The following is a 20,023-nucleotide window of genomic DNA, read 5'->3' on the forward strand; positions in this document are numbered from 1 at the left end:
TTTGGCTAGAAGGAATGATTGCATTTTTACCTTGCAGGAGAACGCAGTGAATGGAGAACACCTGTGGCAGGAGACTAATGTGTCAGGGGACCTGTGTTACCTGGGGGAAGATAACTGCCAAGTCAAATTTTCAGTGAGTACAGTCCGGCCCTTGGGAGTCAATTTATTACCTTTGAGTAATTGTGTACTAACCATATGTCAGATTTCCCATCTCCAAAAACAATATGCTTGATTAAAGTTTGAAGATATTTGGGCAGAGCCAAACAGAATTTAAATCAGATAAACTAAATAGAGTATTGGAATAAATGTATTCAGCTAGTCTGGTGATACCAGTATTTACTACTGTAGCCTTAAAACTTTGTGTGTCATTGCCTACTCGTTAGACTATAAAATGGCATTACCCCAAACCTGAAGTCCTCTGTATGCTCTCTTCCTGAGAATCTCCCTCTCTAGCTCCCAGTGCCTGAAAACACATTGGCTTAACATCACTGTGCAATGTAACTGTGTTTGGCTCACAGTGCAGAGTCTAGGGCATAGTTGGAAGATGATACAAAGATATAAAACATTTTTGACTAACTAGAATTAATACATAATTATTCTAATTAATTCTTATACTGTATCTGTCTGCTTTGAAAGGGGGCACCGATTTCAAATTCTGTAATATTTAAGAATAAAAATAAAAAATCCAAAACAGATTACCCATTCAGGAATGCCCAATAGGGTAAAGGAATACCCCAGGCCATTGGCACAGCAGAACATTATTTTATTATTTTAAAGGTAATCTGCCACTAGGCAAAAAAAATGAGCACTGCCGTTTGCCGGCTCATGAGCCACATACTAAGGGCTCACACCTGTGCTTAGACCTGCTCCTCAGATGGAAAGATGCAGCTTGCAATAGCATGCAGCCATTTGGACATCCCTATGTGAGGACTTAGCAGCACGCGGCTACATTCCGACCCAGAGCTGCACATCCATCGAAATTCGTACCAATTTTCCGAAATTCGGACACATCCGAATTTCCGAATCTCAATGCATCCGAATGTGTCCGAATCCGAATGTCCATTTCCGAATTTTGGATCCCGTAATGCCATTCTGAAATTCAGATCCTGAATGCCATTCGGGCCTGGGAGATTCAGCTTCAGTATTAATAACTGTATATGGTTTTCTGTGTTATTCGCAATGAATAGTCAGAAGCTCATCCGAAACTAACGAAAATTCAGATTTCGTCTGAAACCCGAAATAAAGAAATAACCGAACCGAATTTTCCCCCAGCTTACATGTCTAATGTGGATATCTGTTATTGTTCGTTATCAATACTAACTGACCGAATTTTGTCGATCAACAGAACGGATTTTCGTTTGCGCATGTGCAGTAATTCTGATTGTTCACTTCTCATCAACTGGCCGATTATCGTACGAAAATCCGTTCTCGATCATTTTTCGAACGATAATCGCAAGGTGTATGGGCACCTTAAGGTTGTTTTTTGTTGCTGTCCCACCGGGGAGATTCCCTTCACTTCCTGTCCCAGAAACTTAACAGAAAATTAGAGCAAATCTCTCCAAAGTGAGGGGAAATCTCTAGTTGTTACTGGAACAGGTGTGACCATTGGAAGAATTGCCCTTTATTTTTGTTTTGGTGACCATTGTAAAATGTTGGATTTCCTTTCACTTTCTGACCCAGGGACAATGGTCACCAGGACAAATAGAGAGGACGAATCTCAGTGGACATGCACACAGCAATAAAAACCTGATAGGGGTTCTAATCCTTTCATACTTTATCCAAAATGAAGCCAAACATTTTGGCTTTAGATTCACTTACTACTTCCACTATCGGAACTATAAGAACCCTATAAACAGAAAGTATATTTTTTATAGAAAGGCCATAAAAAAATGCCATAGATTGTAATGTTTATTTGTTACAAGAGCTTACATCCAATGCGTTTCAGGGGCAATACACAAGTCCCGCTTCATCAGGGCTTAGGTTTATTGTGCAGGAAGAATCTGGACCAGTGGTTAGTGCCTGGGTTAAAATCTTAGTAAGCTGTAGATAGAGACTTCTTAAGTACAGCTTAGTAAGCATTAAACCCAGGGTTTAACCACTCGTCCAGATTTCCTTCTACACAGTAAAGCCGATGGGGCGATAACCCCTGAAACGCGTTGGCTGTCAACGTTTGATAGACTCTTTTTGTACCAATTAGACTTTATTGTTTTCCGTCATCCTGACATGCTTCAAGCAAAGGGAGATAAGTAGGGAGGTGTTTACACTTTACAAGAGAAAAATTGACATAAAAAGCTGCAGTACTAAATAGCGTTGTCACCTTGCTGGCTAAACAAGATGGGCTGAATGCAATTAGAAATACTTTTGCAGGTGCAACAGTGAACATATAGTATGCGGGAAATGTATCAAAACTGGAGCAGACATAATCTGGTGCAGCTGTGCACAGTAACCAATCAGCTTCTCTCTTCAGTTTGTACAGTTAAGCTTTGCAAATGAAAGCTAGAAGCTGATTGGTTGCCATGGGCAACTGCTCCATATTCTGTCTGCTCCAGTTTTCATAAATCCTCCTCTATGTATCTAGCTTTCTGGTTGCAGGTCCCCTTTAATTGTTAAAATGACTCAGCGGTTACAATAGCGGTCAGAGCGTATCCGGCACATTCGCCGCAGAGGCACTTTAACCTGGAGACGCTCTGGATTTTGCACCAGCAGTAAAATCTAAAATCATATCAGTTTTATTGAAGTTTATAACCCATCATCTCTGCTCATCCCCTGCAGTGAACTTGCCGAGCAATTAGCTCCCAATATCGACCTGTGGATTTTTAGGCAGTTGCCATGGTAACGTGGGTTGCCATGGAGAAGAATTAGTGTGTGCGAGTTTGGTCCTTTCCCCCTAGGGATGGTCCTGCCATTCTGTGTTACTGTGTCTGTGGACAGCGGCGAGGGAGCAGTTTGATTTCAAAATGTCCTGCTTGAACATCGGGCCCCTGGGAGCCCCCAGAAGCATTAAGTACTTTTCTGCATGTAAAGCAGCAATTTCATTTCTAAAGCTCATGGAAGAAAATGTTTCCTTTTTAAACAGAGTTAAAAGCATTGTAATTAAGTTTTACTATACTAAGACAATTGGATATAATTTCCAATGACTTTTTTTTTAAGAGGAATTCCCATTAACGGGGAAATGTACATCCTAATTAAATCTGTTTTAGCAAAATGCAATGTGGATCTTTTTTTTTTTTAAACAATAAAAAACCCTTTCGATGTACAAAATGGTCACTTAGGATTAGAAACACTGTATTGTCATGGCAACAGCAGATACCAAGGGATGATCGGCTGGTTATGTATCTCGACAAGTTTTTATGGTGTTGTTGCTTCCCCAGACATGACAAACAGTCATGACTGGGGAAATCTGTGTTAAAGTATCCATAAAAGTAGGAGAAATATAATTATAAATATCTCTCTCTCTCTCTTTAATCGATTAATTGTTGCCACCCTAGTTAAGGAACTTGAATACATTTTTATGGTTTAAATCCTCAGTTTAGTGTCACTTTATGAACAATCGTGCAGGCCTGTCTTATGGTACCCCATAGTCATCAAGTGGTTGCCCAATCTGGCAGAATATGGGAGATCCTCATCTAATGTTTGTGGCCAGTTTAAGAGAAGAAGCAGTGGGATGCTGCACAGTTGCTCATTGGCCTCACTCTCATCAAAGGTTTAGACGAAGATGTTCCTACCAAACGAAGTAGCTTTAAAAAATAAAAAAATGAAAATAAAGTCTGTGAGCAATCTAATCATGTGTCAGACTGTTGAATGTATTGGATATAGAAGGGCCCGTACTTACCTTGTGCCTGATCTGCTTGAGAGCCTACATTCAGAATTACCAAATGTAGCGTGTAAAAGCATTCCCTGTCTCTGTGGTAGACACTCTTACACCTCTGGTATGTGTAAAAACTCACTTCTGATCATGTTAACACTGTGTTTGTGTTTCCTTTTCCACCAGAAGTCTGCCGTGCGGAGAAAATGTGCAGCTTGTAAAATCGTCGTCCACGCTGCCTGCATGGATCAGCTAGAAAAGGTATAAGGGCCCCATCTACTGGCCGTAACCTGGAATCCAGATAATTTCCCCCTAAACTGGTCTGGAACACTGCTAATTTTCTTATTAATATTGAACATGAGAATTAGTCACTTTGCCCATTCAGCGCAAAGTGACAAGTTCTCTTGTAAGGGCACCCCCACCTAATGATGCCTTTGCCGCACTCCCTTGCCTTTTCTTTTGTCCTTTGGAGCCCTCGATAATTAACCAGTACTTCCAGGTATGGGGGAGAATTTTACTTTCTCCTCTTCCTCTCAGGATGAGTGGCCAATCGCCAGGCCCAAACTCTGTCATGTGGGGTAGGAAAGAAGGTCATCAACCCTGTGTAAGCTCAACAGTGTCTGACATGGAGTTTACACAGGGACTGGACCCATGCCACCGACAGAGGAATGAAGCAGCACGAAAACACAGCAAAGGTATTAGTGGTGGTGGAATTCCTAACAAGAGAACCTGTCACTTTACCCATTCAGATTCTCTTTAAAGGAAACCTGCCATGAGAAGATGAAAAAAAAAAAGGTATAGAATTATTTATCTCCAGAAAATGACAGTTGCCCAGTTGTCATGCTGGTCCTCTAACTAGAAAGAAGATGCAAACCAGTTCCGGGTTTGCTGGGTGCATACTTGTTCCAGGTCTTTGCTTGACTGAATATTGGAAGTATTGGAAGTCACGAGACAGGCATTTGTAGAAGCAGCCTAGGAATGCCATTCTGATCATTTCTGTAAAGACAGGTGACCTCTAAATAGATATTTGTAAACCCTCTAAGTCACATGTGTCAAACTCAAGGCCCAGGGGCCGAATCCGGCCCACCAGGCCATTTCCTAGACTTCTACTTTCAGATCTAGGTATTAAGTTATTATTAAAACCAGTGATAATCGAATGCAGAGGCAATTATGATAAAGATTAGATACATTTATATATTCTTACAGATACCTTTGAGGGCAACCATAATGTTGATGCGGCCCACGATTAAATTTAGTTTGACACCCCTGCCTAAGTAGACATTCTTTTGACCTTGTGGTTAAGCTTCTGATTTTATACATTTTTATCTGAGTGAGTTGAAATAAATGAAATTTTACAGGAATTTACATGAAAGTATATTTCAAAACAAGGGTACAATGTGTTAGGTAAGGATTCTACTTTGGAAATAATTAAAATCATTTAAAATAAAGGAGTGCTATTTTAAAAATATCAAAGCTATTAAAAATGCATTTCCAATGGTTTGCTTTTTATAGATGACCTAATTTTCCTCTTTCTGTGAAAACTCCAGATTAATTTTAGATGCAAGCCAACTTTTCGTGATGCGACCTCACGGGCTCTGAGGGAGGTAAGTGTGTGAGAGGACCACAAAACTAAAGGTTAAGAACTTCAATCTGAATCCAGCAGCCCTTGTATCTAAATGAGGCCACAACGTCCTTGTCATTGGTTTTACGGCTTCTACACACAGAGTCAAAATCTAAAATTCAAGGATTTTTTAGGAAGTGCTTCTCAAAGTGAGCCATTTATTATGATTCCCAAAATATATTATACAATTAAGTATATATTATGGTATTGGAGCAGAAGAAACTGGTTAACTGTAGATTTCTGGAGCTTTAGAAAATGTCCTGAATTATTTACGGAGCAAATCTTGTGAAGAGCTGCACAATTCTGAAGGTGCTGGACTGGATGTAATCAAAATGGGGTGTTTGTAATGACTGCAATGGATGGCGTCATGAAAAACCAGTAGTAAGGAGGAAAGTCACCAGCACTCCAAGCGCGTGTATGTAAAATATAGGGGTTGATTTACTAAAGGAATAGAGCATGTTCACTGCACAATGGAATTTGCACTTAGCTTAGTGAATGAGATGAAAATTCACTTTGCAAAGAATACTTGCAAAGGGAACTTTTTTTGCTTCCACATTATTAAATAATGGATGTCAGCAGAGCTTCACCTCATTCACTAAGCTATCATTAGCTTAGTGAATGAGGTGAAGCTCTGCTGATGTCCATTATCTAATAATGTAAATTCTTTAATTTAATAATGTAAATGTATTTAATACTATATTATCAATTCCCTTGCAAAATGAAAATTCAATTTGCTAAGTGAGCAGCCTATTTGCCTTTAGTAAATCAACCCAAAAGGTCAGATAGCCTGACCTATCTGACTCATGTGACATCATGGGGTCGATTCGATAAAGGCAAATAGGCTGTTCACTTTGCAAGGGAATTTTCCCATAGCTTAGTGAATGTGGTGAAAATTCTTGAAGAATACCCAATCACATGCAAGCAAAATAAAAAACAAACAAACAGTATTTTTGCTTGCACATGATTGGATAACGGAAGTCAGCAGAGCTTCACCACATTCACTAAGCTAAGGAAAACCTCTCTTGCAAATTGAACAGCTTATTTGTCTTTAGTAAATCAACCCAATAATGTCACATAGTTAAGTTAGCCTGACCTACTGTATTTGACCTATGTAATATTATACAAATTATAATATATTATACAGACGCTTGCTTGGAATGCCACTGACTTCCCTCCTTACTGCTGATTTACCTACACCTGAAGCCGAAAGTAAAATCTCTGCACCATGCTTTGTTCTGTGAGGTTGTTCCTGAGTTGTCATTGATATCTTCCCTCACCAACAGTATCAGATATCAGCAAAGTGACCAAAGGAAAAATATCCATTTAGTTCCAGTGTCACCGCTGCAGCCCCAACTAGAATGCAGACCAAGGCAGGCAAGCGCTGTGACACACACAGTCAGACATCAGCTGTTCTCATCCTGCTGTACTATATGAGGAGGTTGCAGGTTGCTGGGAACATCAGTTCCCATAATGATGTTAGCCTGCAAGCATTTCACAACCTCTGCTCGGAGAAAATAGGGTTTGCAGCTGACAAAATGCATAATGGAAAGCTAAGTTTCTGCAGGTAACTTTGATGCTACAAGGTTGATGCTAACGAAAGAATACTTATGTCTGATTGATGGGGGGAAGTGTTGCATTATAGTGGTGGCTTATTACTTCCCCATGGAGGTCCACTTTATTGGTTACACGTTATAAGGTATTTATTAGAACACAGCCAAGATAGACTACAAGTAAACCTGTTGTTTGCTTAAAATTAAAGTAAACCTGTCACATGTCGGTCAGGTAGGCAATCCACCTGTCACAGGTCAGTCAGGTAGGCAATCCATCCATCATATTAAAGGACCAATAGGGAAATTCAGGATCTGATACTGATACTGATTATGGGCCACCTTTCAGGCCGATAACTGATATCAGGTACCAATATTCTGTTTACATCCAGCTGTGCCTTCATTGCTCCGGTGTAACCAAGACATCTTTCTCATTAACTTTTTGGATAAAGGAGCAAAGCCAGCAGTGACATATATATTGCTGAAGATATCTCTATTGCTGAAGAATATTGGTGAAGAAGGCCATCAGGCCACACAGCTACATCATACCCACACACCTCTGATGCCACCAGTCACATGATTGCCAAAATTAGCTGCTCAGTGGTCCCTCGTCGCACCTACAGCCCAGATTTGGCACTGTCTGACTTCTACCTGTTTGGTAGGTTGAAGGATTGTATCCATGGAATGAGATATGAGGACCTGCAGAAAGATAAAACAGCTCTGAAGCAGTGGAATCTTTCCGAACTGGATTTAAGGTCTGGGTAAAACGATGACCAAAAAGAATCTAACGTTATGGGGATTATGTGGAAGTGTACAGGCATTTATAAGATTGTTTCCATCTCTGCATAAACATTCTATGTCTCAACAGGCATTACTTTTTTATAGCCCTGTATTGAGAATAGGAGTCATTGATACTCTCTTGTAGAAATCCAGATAAAAAAAGTAAGAGAACGTATAGATTGACTCTGTATTCAGTGTCATTTCTATCTTCTTTACTGGTAAAAGAAGAAATAGGTTCAGTTAAAATATCTGATCATAAAAAGACTTTGCTCTCTTCTTGCTCTTGTGTAAAGACTGGCTGTTCATGGACCCATGTTGGTATGGTCTATTTACCTCCAGGATATAGGCTTGTCTCCCCCAGTCCTTAGTCCTCCTCTGTGTGTTGCTGTCCGTACCCACCCTGGATTCAAGCCTGACCCAAGCTCTAATGGTTTTTCCTCAGGTCAGACATTTTTCTTGTTGTTCTAACCAGCAGAATCTGGTGAGGCATCATTGGGTACATCGACGACGGCAAGAAGGGAAGTGCAGACACTGCGGAAAGGTAAGAGGACCTGTTCTCCTGTATGTTGTGCTGCTTTGTCCTGAACATTTAGTGACGAAATGTTGGTACTTGAGCAGGTTACCAAACTGAGGCTTAGTGCCTTACAAAAATTATAGTCCGTCTAACTTTCATTCTTGCACAGTTGTACCGTCTCCTCTCCTGCACTGAAACTCTCACAATGTACATTGGATGATGCAGAAAGTAAGATTTTCCAGTCTGAAGGACATCCATCATCAAGCTCTTCCTCCCCAGCCTTACTGTTCTTGGCCTGACTTTTTTATTCACTGGATTTCAGTTCTTCCAATCATGAAGGCTCAGCATCACGTGTGTATTTCCTTGGGGTGGTCTGTGTACAAATGCAGCCTTCCTAGGAATGCCCACCCTTCCAGACCAACATCCATCAAGGCATTTTAGTATTTTCATAACTCCTCAAAAGAACCAGTTCACTTCTTGCATCAGGGTTGAAAGCTCCTGAGAGGAGTACTGAGGCCGGGCGCTGCAATATTTTCAGAAAGTTATGTACAGCGCCCTGCCAACCCCTCCAACTATTTGCCTGCATTGCATAGAGAAGAACAGATACCTAGTGATGACAAGTATGGGTCTCAAATAATGTATGAAATAAAAACATAAAGGTTGTTAAATAAATCTTTTCCTGTCACCGACCTGTCATTATGTTGATGAAAGGGACATAGTGGAGGAACCAGAGAAGGCAAAATAAAAGCAGATTAAATTTCAGCTTTAAGTATATCTAAAGCACAAACTTTTTAAAAATAATTTTTAGTTTAGATAGAGTAGGGAAGAGTTAAACGCCCTGTCATGTTCAGGGCTGTTTGTGTTTACCTGTCTGCTACTGTTGCCATCCACAAGCCTGACTCCCCTTTCATCATTCCTAAGGGTCCTCGTATGGGGCACTCAGCTTCTCGTTCTACTATCGGTATCGCTAGTTGGATTCAGTGAACTATCACTTAGGCCTATTAGAAGTTGGCTGAAGTTCCCCTCCTTCCAGATAGGGCTTACTCTACTAGGAGCGTCAATACTTCTTGGGCCTTCCAGCATCAGGCTTTGTTATTCTAAGGTCTCATTCAGACAGGGCATACATGTCCGTGCGGCGTGCACGCCTGTAAGCGGGCCAATCACGGTAGGGACAGGTGTGTGTAATTGCATGCAGCAGCCTGTTCTTCCCCATGGGAACACAGGGCTGTACACTGTCATCTGCACACCCAAACTTGTACATCCGTGCGGGTCCGGATGTCTGCACCTGGACGCACACTTTCTGCGTTCAATTGCGAACAACCGGACCCGCATGGATGTGCAAGTTCGGGTGTGCGGATTACAGCGTTCAGCCGCATCCTCCCATAGGGAAGAACAGGCTGCTGCGTGTAATTACACGCAGCACCTGTCCCTCCCTGGATCGGCCCGTTTACGGACATGCACACCACACGGTGTATGCCACATCTGAATGAGGACTAAATCTGCAAGCATCCCAACCTGGTCCTCTGTTTAAACTTTTGCCAAGTTTTATCAGGTGGACGGTCAGGTCTCTGCGGATATCCTAGCTTTGGCTACAAGGTTCTTCAGGGGGCCATCTGAATTCTGCTATAGTTCCCTGTTGGGGTTCGTTGCAAGCCCCTGTGTAGATCTACTTTTGGATGCCCAATCCATTCAAGAATGAACTCCCCGTGTCCTACGAATAAGAAAACAGGATTTTTTGACTTACCTATAATATCCGTTTATTGGTGCTGAGCAAACTATTGGCGCTATATAAATCCTGTATAATAATAATTGAAGTACATCACAGGACCCTTCACTCTGTGTGTCTGTGATCTACTCATGTATTGCTAGCTACAAAACTAGGCATGCTGGGAGTGGAAGGGGTTATATTGTGCTGTCCTAACAGTTTTGATTTGCCAGTGTCCGATCACCTGATGGTAGCTGTATAACCCATTTGTTCAAGAATTACTTGTACTCCAAGAAACAAAATTTACAGGTAAGACAAAATCCTGTTTTTTTAGTGTGGCAGCCAATCTCTTTCTTTAATTTGGCTTTTGTTTTTAACTTAGTCTAGAGAAATGGCAGCTGGAATGTAGTTACCATGGACAGCACCCTAATGTCGCATTACACCGGTTTGTTTTGGTACGTGCTTCATAAATTAAAGGCTATTAAAGGAGAACTATGAGGTGAGTGCTTTTCACTCACCTCATAGTTCTAGCCGACCTGTGACAATGAGACTGTCACAGGTCGGCTCAGTAGATCGGGAGGTGAGCAAACACATACCGGCGTTCGCTCACCTCTCGATCCTGTCATGGCTCTCTGCCGTGACAGGCGGGGGGGGGGGATTCCCCTCTCCCCCCGCTCCGATCTGCCAGCGCTGGCGGGTACAGCTGGCTCTGCCTCTAGATAGGCAGAGCCAGCTGTCAATCACGCAGCAGGGCGGATCCCGGCTTAATTGTCGGGATCTGCTGCGGCGTCTCAGTATACCGCGAGCAGCAGCTTGCGGTATACTGCGGCGTCTCAGTATACCGTGAGCTACAGCTCGCGGTATACTGAGCCTAGGGTGACGGGAGGGCCTAGTTTGTGTCCTCCCGTTACGCTAAGGAGAACCATGGGGAAAAGCCTTAACCCCATAGTTCTCCTTTAAATAAAGTAAACTCATTTTCTTACCTACCAGGATATTGCAGCCAGTTACCCTCCTCCTTTCTAAGCCGTTCACCTGTCAGAGTTTGGCCCGGGTCCCAGCGTATTAACATGATATTTCCTAAACATGCTTCCTGACACTTGCCATGACAGCTGCACATACTGCAAATATCCCACTTCTTGTGGTTGGTTCACACACAGTGCAAGTGAAGGCTATCATATATTCTTCATCACTAGCAGTAAATATGGCTACAAGCCCTGCTCTCTAATATTGTAGTGAACTTAAAGTTTATGTCTGGGCACAGTAACGAATAAAAACAACTGTGTGCAGTATATCTCTGCTGTACATACACATTTCTCCATGGTTTGTCTTTTTAAAAATGCTGCAAGTACAGAAAATAACTGTTGCTCTGCCAGAAATCCAATGAAGTCCTAACTTTCTGTTTGAGCCGACAGCACAGTTCTTCTGCTGTATTGTATATGTTGCACGGTATTTGCGTAAATGTTTATCAAACAAGTATTTTCAGGATAAAATGCACTAAAATGGAATTTAGTGCACAGAAATAGAATATAATTATTTTGTAAAATATAAAAGACGGGTTCATGACGGGTAAATAGACACCAAACATGCCAAGCCTTAAAATAGCTTGCGTGCGGGAAACCGCAAAAAAACCCAATAACCAAAATTTCACATAGATGACGCTTTAAACACTTTTACGGCTCATCAGTTTAGTGCTAACAGTGATTGATGGGCCCAGAATTATTGTTCTCACTCCGACTCTTCCCAACGATATGTAACATGTGTGGCACAATTTTAGTTTTTGCACGTAGGCGCATCAGACGCGTGTTTGCATAGTATGTGCGTACAGGTGGGGGGCGGGGGACTTTAAAAACATTTTTTTTTGCATTTTTTATGTTACTTTAAATTAAAATTTTTATTTTTTTACACTCAGCTTTATTGCTATTTCATATGAGGCTAACAAGACTTCACTGGATTGGAAGTGGCAGCTGTCACCCATTCAAGTTAATGATCGGTTGACAGCGGCTGCATTTGAAAGCTGCAGTGCGCTGGCACTCAGCCTGTAATCGTATGTAATACGATTACATGTGGTTAGAAATCAATCTCTATCCCTGAACGCATCTTGACCAGATCTCAAATGCAGGCTAAATGCACCTGAAAGCATTTTGCATTTGCTCATCATTCTGCATTTGCTCATTTACAGCCCACCTGAAAGTGACCCTGCAGAGCCCCCCATAGACCCTCTATGGTGGGCTCTGTAGGTTCTCAGGTGGGCTGGCACACCTCTTACCTGTCAGCCCTGATCTTCTCCCCCTCCACGGTCGCTGGGCCCCCGCCTCCTCCTCTGCTGCCGATGCTGGGCCCCGCCTCCTCCTCCACTGTCGACGCCTGGCCCAACCTCCTCCTCCACTGCTGGCGGTCACAGACTTAGCAACGTACTGGGTCACTATGGTGATAGTTCTGCCACTGTGGAAGTGCCATAAATAGTCTGTAGGAGATCAGCAACACTGAGATGCAAAAGAGGGTAAAAAAACTGTATCTCATAAAAAATAAACCTTGGGCAGTTATTTGATACACAGTCTCAGGGGTTTTGGGGGTCCACACAAGGAAGACATTTACAGGTAAACAACATGCATTACATATGGTAAATGCACATTTATTCCAATAGGAACATTGAGGTTACAATGAATGGTTTGGTGACAGGGTGTCTTTCCAGGAAAGTTTTTGGTGCTGAAAGCCCGGACACCTGCGACCAGCAGCCAAAGTACCTCTCCAACGCCGCCCCAGCACATTACTTTTATGTCAAGTGACCTTTTTGCATCCGATTCCTCCTTGACACAGTTTATCCAAAAGTTGGTTTACACTTTGTCAGAGTTCTCCTGTAAGTTCTCAGTTTTTATTCCACTTTCAAATTTGAGATAATGGGACAAAATGTGAATATTTTAAACCCGACACCGTCCCGAGTCTAAGAAATGCGTTCATACAACATAATAAATGCATACAATCTTTGTGTAGCACTTGCCATATCCTGTGCTCATTCTGTCAGCGAATCCTCTGGGATCTGAGGGATATATTTAACTCGGAAGAAGGGATTAAAGATGGGAAAGAGAGCCGAGCAGCAGCGATAAACACTCTCATCTTTCACCATATTGTTCATCTTTGACTACGGTCGGCGCATCAGTGCTGGATTCCCTATCGCGGTTCCCAACATTCTCCTGGCAAAAGCATTACAGGCTGTCCTGGGAGGATTTCCTGTAGTCACAATGGTTTAATGGTGTTTTAAGTGTATATGAGTTTTGAGTTATTGAAATGGTTGTTTTTGATGCGACACATTTTTGCTCACTTGCTGTTCCATATTGCCAGGATGTCTAGTTGTTATCTTTATAACAGGATTTATGTCCCATGTCGGTTCTGAAGAACTGTTTTGATCAAATCTATTAGCAGTCTAGAGAGCCTGTTGCTAGTCCCAGCAGACTCAAATAAAGGAAAATCATTTTGTATGTTTTTTTAGAGATACTTCTATGAAATGTGATCAGATTGATGTAAATCATCAATGTTTTATAGCTAAATTCACAGATGGAATACATAGAGGAGTTGTCATGACTGCTGAAGGATTTCTTTTTCTATCCAGCCAGTCCTGAGATTTATACAGCTCTTCCACACACCACTGGTGACCTTACATTTTCTCTACTGCAGTTAAGCAACAAAGCTAGGTCACCTCCCCGCCCCCTGTCTCTGACTGGACTGCTATAGAATGGAAACCGACTGATAGGGTTTTCTCTCTCTCCTCTTTCCTCCTATTAGCATGTTACTTGTCAGCACATATGAATGCAGCACACCTGATTGGCTCATAGTGCAGCCCCTCCCTTCCTCAGTCCAAATGATTCTGTACAGAAGATTACAAGAGTTTTAAGTAAAGTCAAATTCAACTACTTTCAATAGCTGTATTTAAAATGCATGTGATCAATTTTAAAATAATATATAACTGCAATTACTGGTCTTTTTTAAGTAATTGCCTTGAGTTCCACGTTAAATATTTATTTATTGTGTATAGTTTAAAATGATATGTGTACACAAGGGCAGCCATAGTTCCTATGTATGCAGGCTCTGCTTCCAGCTTAGCAGTGCTGCACAGTGGTTGTGCCTTGTGACTCATTTCTTTCAGTGCAGTGCCAGTCAATCAGCCAGGCCCCAATTGAAAACAATGGACTCACTGTTTGGCTGAAATTTTATCTCAGCAGTTGTTGATCAGGATCAGAGGGCCATTGAAGTGCACTAAAGGAAATAGTAGTAAGAATCAACAAATATGTATACTGCATGTATTACAGTAATGGAAATATGGCACAGCATGCAAAAATGTAAAATTTATATATATATATATATATATAAATAACAGAACTTGTCATTTTTTTCCTCAGGTGTGTTGGCACACGGCATGTTTTAAATGGGAACAAAGCCATTTCTGACCACTAGAGGGAAAGCGGAGGAAAGAAATAAAAAAGTACTGTATATTCATCTATCCATTCCAAATATGATACCATTCCTCATGCTCAAAGTTTATGATTACAGTATATTTGCTCTAAAGTATATTTCCACTTTTGCGGCCATTAGTTTCACCTTTTAAGTTGCATTAGTGAAATAAATGAACTTTGCACGATATTCTATATCCAATGAGTGAAAGGGACAGTCAAGCTGGGGAAGAAAGGGATAGATAATGGTGGACATCCTTCAGCCAGGAAATGAGGTGGGCTCTATCTGACTTGCTGCAGCTTCTAATGCACCCGGAATACAGGCACATTAGTGCCTGCGTTCCAGTCCAGCGCGATCTGCAAAAATGCTGCACTATTTTTGCAGATCGCACTGGACTGGAACGCAGGCATTCCGGGTGCGGAGCGATCGCACTGCGGGCGTGGGGCATGGCTGCGGTGCCATTGACTTCAATACAATCCCACGCCCCCTTCCACCCCTAAACGCTGTGAGCCGCCCGACTTGCGTTCCAGTGGGTTCTAGAGGCCGAACACTCTGGAATGCAGACGTTGTGGTGTGAACCGGCCCTCTCTCTTGGCTGTCTCTTCTCTCTCTCTCCTCGCTCTCTCTTGTTTCTATCTTCTGTCTCTTCTCTCACTTTCTCTGCTGTCTTTCTTCTGTTTCTCTGCTGTTGCATTCGACCTAGTGGGCACTCCTATTCCAATGTATGATGTGAAAAGCTCACGGTGATCAGTAAAATCAAATCAAAATAAGCAATTTCAGTCCAGGAGTGGAGCCGGTACAACTGTGCAAGACTAAAGGGAAGGCCGGAGTTCAAGTTAAAAACTGATATGAGATTTTAGCGATTGGTATCACATATACGTTACATGGGGGAGCCATAAAAACACATTCAGGTTCATTGAAGTAAGAATCGTGCTCAGTGCTGAATACTTCACAGCTTAGTATCAATCTGACTGCTCCTCTTGAAAATGGGAAACCTCTTTAACTAAATGAGGACACGTCTGGCAGTTCTGGAACACAATCATATTTGGCACCATTTCTTCAGAACTTTTTTTAATTTGCTACAGAGTAAAAAAAAAATGGGATTTTATATTTATGTTTTTTTATTAACTGCGTTGAGCTGAGCGTTGAGTCATCACTTCTGAGTGCACCGCTTGGCTTTATAATTTATAGTTTTATCTGCAGAGCGGGGAGCAGGAACATTCATTAGATCAATCATTTCCTCCAAAATATTATTGTTGAAGAAATAAGCTTTTGTTAGAGTCTTGTTTGTTTAAGTTCCACTTGTGCCATGATGTCATTTTTAATGAAACTTGTTCGATTGTTAATGACTTAGGCGGTCTATTTATAAATGTTTTCACACAAGATTCACTCAACTCACTGACTGCACACCGGATACTCTCAATAAAGTTCTATAGTTACCAACCCACTGGCATCCACAGGGTTAAAAAAAAGTATAAACATATCTCTTATAAAATCTGAAAAAAAATGGCGACATTAGGAGCCCGCACTGGGGAAAGGGGGGTGGAGTATTTATAAACAATTTGCAGAGCCATTCTTCCTGCAAAATTGCGTGTACATTCGTTCTCTGTGAATATAGGCAAAAACACATGTTATTAGCAGGGCTGTCCCTAAAATAAGGCAGCCTGAGGCCAGCCCCCTTTCCAGCTAGAGCGTCCTAGGCTGCCAAGACAACATGGGATGCTCCCGGCAACCAATAATGTCAGTGAGCTGGGCGGTAACGTGCACCGAGGTAATGTGCCTCACCTACACCCCCCCCAGGTAACGTGCATCACCAGCGCCCCCCTCCAACCCAGCCCAGCCCAGCACAGCCTCAGTTGGCAAAATACCTAGGGGCACCCCCTAATTACTAGCATATTTTCTTTCCAGGTTGAAAGTAAAATTGCGAAAATACTACTCTATGGCCACTAGATTGAGCTGAGAAGCATAGGAAATAAATAGTTTCCGCATTTTCCTATTAGTATTGGAGTGTTGCTAAGAATACTATGAATGTGCAGCAGGGACAAAGGGGCAGCAAGTGTTGGCAGTATCAGGAACGAGCTGTTATTCTGCTGCAGCAGCAAGGTTTTGGAGCTTGCCTCAGGTATGTGGTGCCTACGCTTTATACTGCAAGCTTACTACTTTTTAACAGGGACTATAGGTGTAGCAGAGGGCAAAAGGGACTTCACCAGTGTGATGGTGCCCTTTCATAGTCTAACCATCAGGCAGGGGAACCAAGAAGTTTCAAAGCAGCAGTACTGAATAGTAATATCACCCTCCTGATAGTGATGTGTAGCAGGGGTATGTCAATCACAAGGGGCTAAACAAAATTGCAAACTTTCTAAAGGATAAAACAGGTTAAGGAGGGAGGCTCGCCACATCCAAGCCCTATATGCTCGGTCAACCCCTTAGCTAATTGGACGCTCGCCTTTTCCCCAAAGTGACCATAAATTCAAAAGAAAGAAGGTGGCGGTTCACTGTAAAATCAGGCATAAAAGAAGCAACACAAAGCTCAGCCTACCTCAGGGACTACCTTGACGCATTTCACCCAATTAAGCCATTTTTATGGTTAAACGTGTCAGGAGAGGAGGTCGCAGGTGAGGTTTTGTGTGGGTTGTCTGGAACAATAAAGCTTCACATACGCTGGATGTCACAGTGTGTTGCCAGCTTCTTTCTTTAAAATGTATGGCTCATAAATAACTAAAAGATGTCTTGATAAGGCAACTCATTGTAACAGAAAGACTCCGAACACAACCACAGAACATTCCCAGCATCAGGTATGGAGCCAGTGTTCTAAAACTTGTCTTCCTTTATCCGCAGGGTTTTCAACAGAAGTTCTCATTCCACAGTAAGGAAATAGTGGCTATCAGCTGTTCTTGGTGCAAGCAAGCGGTAAGTTATAACCTTAACAGTGAACATTTTAAATTCTACTTGTCACCCCTACATTAATGGACTTCATGTATCTGTATCTTTGTATAGAGTAGGGGGGGATTGGACCCTCTCCCTGGGCTTCATCAAGAGTGTTGTAGACACTCATAAGAAAACAGTCTAAAGTTAGTGCGTAACTAGGGACAGATACACGTACCTATCAGGAACACGTACATAAAGTTGTTACATGGAGGCACGTGGGGGGTGGCACAAAGGCTGGAGTGTGCATGCTGGATACTCCATGCTTAGTGCCTATTCAGCTCCCAGGCTGTATAGCATCATTGTTTGCTGGGATACTGTCAGCTGCATAAAGGCATTGTTTGCCAGGGCGCTGTAAATTGCATACCATTATTGGTTGCTAGGAAGCTGTCAGCTATGCAGCTGATAGTGTCCTAGCAACCAATGATGCTGTGCAGCCAACAGCATCCTAGCAACCAAGAACACTAGGCAGCCAACAATGTCCTAGCAACCAGTTACAGGTGTGGGGGGGACTGTCAGAAAAGTGTTCCAAACACTACTGATTTGCTCTCTGTATCTGGAATGTATTGCTGTGTGTGTTCCCGCTGGGAAAATTAACCCTCATTATTGGTCCTGGTGACCATTGTCATAGGATGCGAAGTCAAAGCTTCCAGTGAGGAAATTTGTTTTTGTGATGTCTAAAAGGAGATTTTCATTTTCTTTTGAGAGATTAATTAAGTAAAATGTCCCCAATGGAACGCAGAAAGCAAAAAAAACCAAACAAACAAACTGATAATGGTCATAACAATTATCTACACTGTCCTGAATGAAGTAGAAGTGAAGCCCACTTCACTTCTACTTAAGATTCCATTATCCAGTTTCCGATTGTGGGGAAATATTGTAAAGCAGACATGTAACCTCGCAAGAAATTTGTTTCCTTTCGGATCAATTCAGATTTTTATTTCTTTAATTTTTTGGATCTCAAATTCGATAAGTTTGCTATTTGGATTTTGTATCTGTCCAAATTTTCGCTGTGAAAAGATCCGCAACAGGAAGTCACATGACCGTGCCTGTAATACAACCCCCAACAGCCAAAAAAACCCATCTGATTGGCCACAGAACAGTCACATGTCCGATTTAGTTTCATTTGGAACGAAATTTGGACAGATCCAAATTTTCCTTACAGGAACATTCGGATTTGATCACCTTTGGACACGCTTGAATTTGGAAATTCGGCTGCATCCGAATGAAATGAAATTTGTATTTAGAACGAAATGAAATTTTAATGTCTAATATATAGCAGGGGAAGGCAAACTCCGGTCCTTAAGCTGTAGTGCAACTACAAGTCCCATGAGGCACTGCAAGACTGTGACAGTCACAGGCATGGCTCCCAGAGGCAGATGCATGATGGAGGGGCTGGAGTTTGCCCGCCCCTGATATAAAGGGATACAATTGTGCTGGCAAGATTTGAAACTACATATAATGATTTCTAAATGAATACACATCTGAACTAAAGCGTGTTTGTTCTGTTTGCCTGGAGTTCCACTTTAACCCTGTGACTACACGAGGTTTATCCTAGAAGAGACAGAAGTAGTAGGAGTTCGGCTTGGAAAGGTAGGAAAACACTTCCGCCGGAGTTATTAGTATCATGTCTGCGCAGGAAAAGAGCGCACTTAAAGCATCTGTCTTCCAGACGCTGCGCGGAGGGAGCGATGACTGTAACCTGGAATTAACATGGGCCATGCCGGGTAATGATAGTCTCACTCTGTTCTCCAGTCAGCTATTACTCATAGCAATCCCACTGTATACCCACACAGCCCGCGTGCGTTGTAATTACATCGCTGTTTACCGCGGCTCTCTCTTCACAGAAAAACCATTGTACAAAGTCGCAGTGTACCTCCTCCTTCTATATATAGAGTACGAGGGCTGCCACTTCATGTACAAATATAAGATGTTCCTCGTTATTGCAATTCCAGCACTTTATTCCTGTCGGCGCATGTGGCTCCCATAGAGATGTTTTTCTTAAAGCTGAACTCCGCCCTTCCTTTCAGTCTAGCACAGTCATACAAGTTCCTCTCCTGGACTGAAATTGCTTCCTCTAATTTCTGATTGTGAGAGCTTCTCACAATGTGCGTCAGGAGTCGCCTAGGTGTGCACAGATCGCGCTGTGGGTGTCATTATTTACTAATGGCACCCCAGTCGCGCTGGGCGGATTGCGCAGTTTCCCGCCGCGATTCCGCCCGTGCTTCCGAACAAAACAGTCGTGTATCACAGAAATAAGGTACTTGTATCCCAGATCGCGTAGGTCTGCACCGGCCCTCAATCATGGAGGCTCATTTTCATATGATGGTGTTACCAAGTGCAGTTTGCATGCAAATAAGCCTGGTAAAAAAAATCCTGTCTAAAAATGCTGATTCCACCAGAGTGACATCCACCCATCAAGGCATTTTGACTCTTTAGAGGAGTACTGAAGCAGGGTGCTGTGATCTTGATGCAAGCAACCCCCCCCCCATGACCTACCTGCATTGCATAGAGATGCACAGAAACCTAGTGATGATTATTTGGCCTCATTCACACTGGAATCGGCCAACACGTACAGCTCCGCGCTACGTGCACGGCCGTATCGGGCAGCTCCCGGGAAGGACAGGTGCTGCGTGTGATTAGTACGCAGCCCCTGTCCTTCTCTATGGGATTACGCGGC

The 20,023-nt window shown here is 42.4% G+C and overlaps 1 protein-coding gene across 6 annotated transcripts in view; it reads left to right on the forward strand.

Annotated features, from left to right (window-relative positions):
- Positions 1-20,023, forward strand: part of DGKI (diacylglycerol kinase iota) — a 260,009-nt gene that overhangs the window by 124,900 nt on the left and 115,086 nt on the right. For 2 of the 6 annotated variants that reach the window (XM_018558566.1, XM_018558563.1), the window contains exons 3-7: positions 38-133; positions 3,992-4,066; positions 5,353-5,409; positions 8,196-8,294; positions 17,257-17,328. In XM_018558566.1, coding sequence (XP_018414068.1) covers positions 38-133; positions 3,992-4,066; positions 5,353-5,409; positions 8,196-8,294; positions 17,257-17,328 — 399 coding nt within the window. The remainder of the gene's footprint in view (positions 1-37; positions 134-3,991; positions 4,067-5,352; positions 5,410-8,195; positions 8,295-17,256; positions 17,329-20,023) is intronic. The other 4 variants (XM_018558568.1, XM_018558565.1, XM_018558564.1 and 1 more) reach the window with 3 other exon arrangements.

Source organism: Nanorana parkeri, unplaced genomic scaffold (genome assembly GCF_000935625.1).
Source record: "Nanorana parkeri isolate BGI_ZX_2015 unplaced genomic scaffold, ASM93562v1 scaffold346, whole genome shotgun sequence".
In the NCBI taxonomy this organism is placed as follows: domain Eukaryota; kingdom Metazoa; phylum Chordata; class Amphibia; order Anura; family Dicroglossidae; genus Nanorana; species Nanorana parkeri.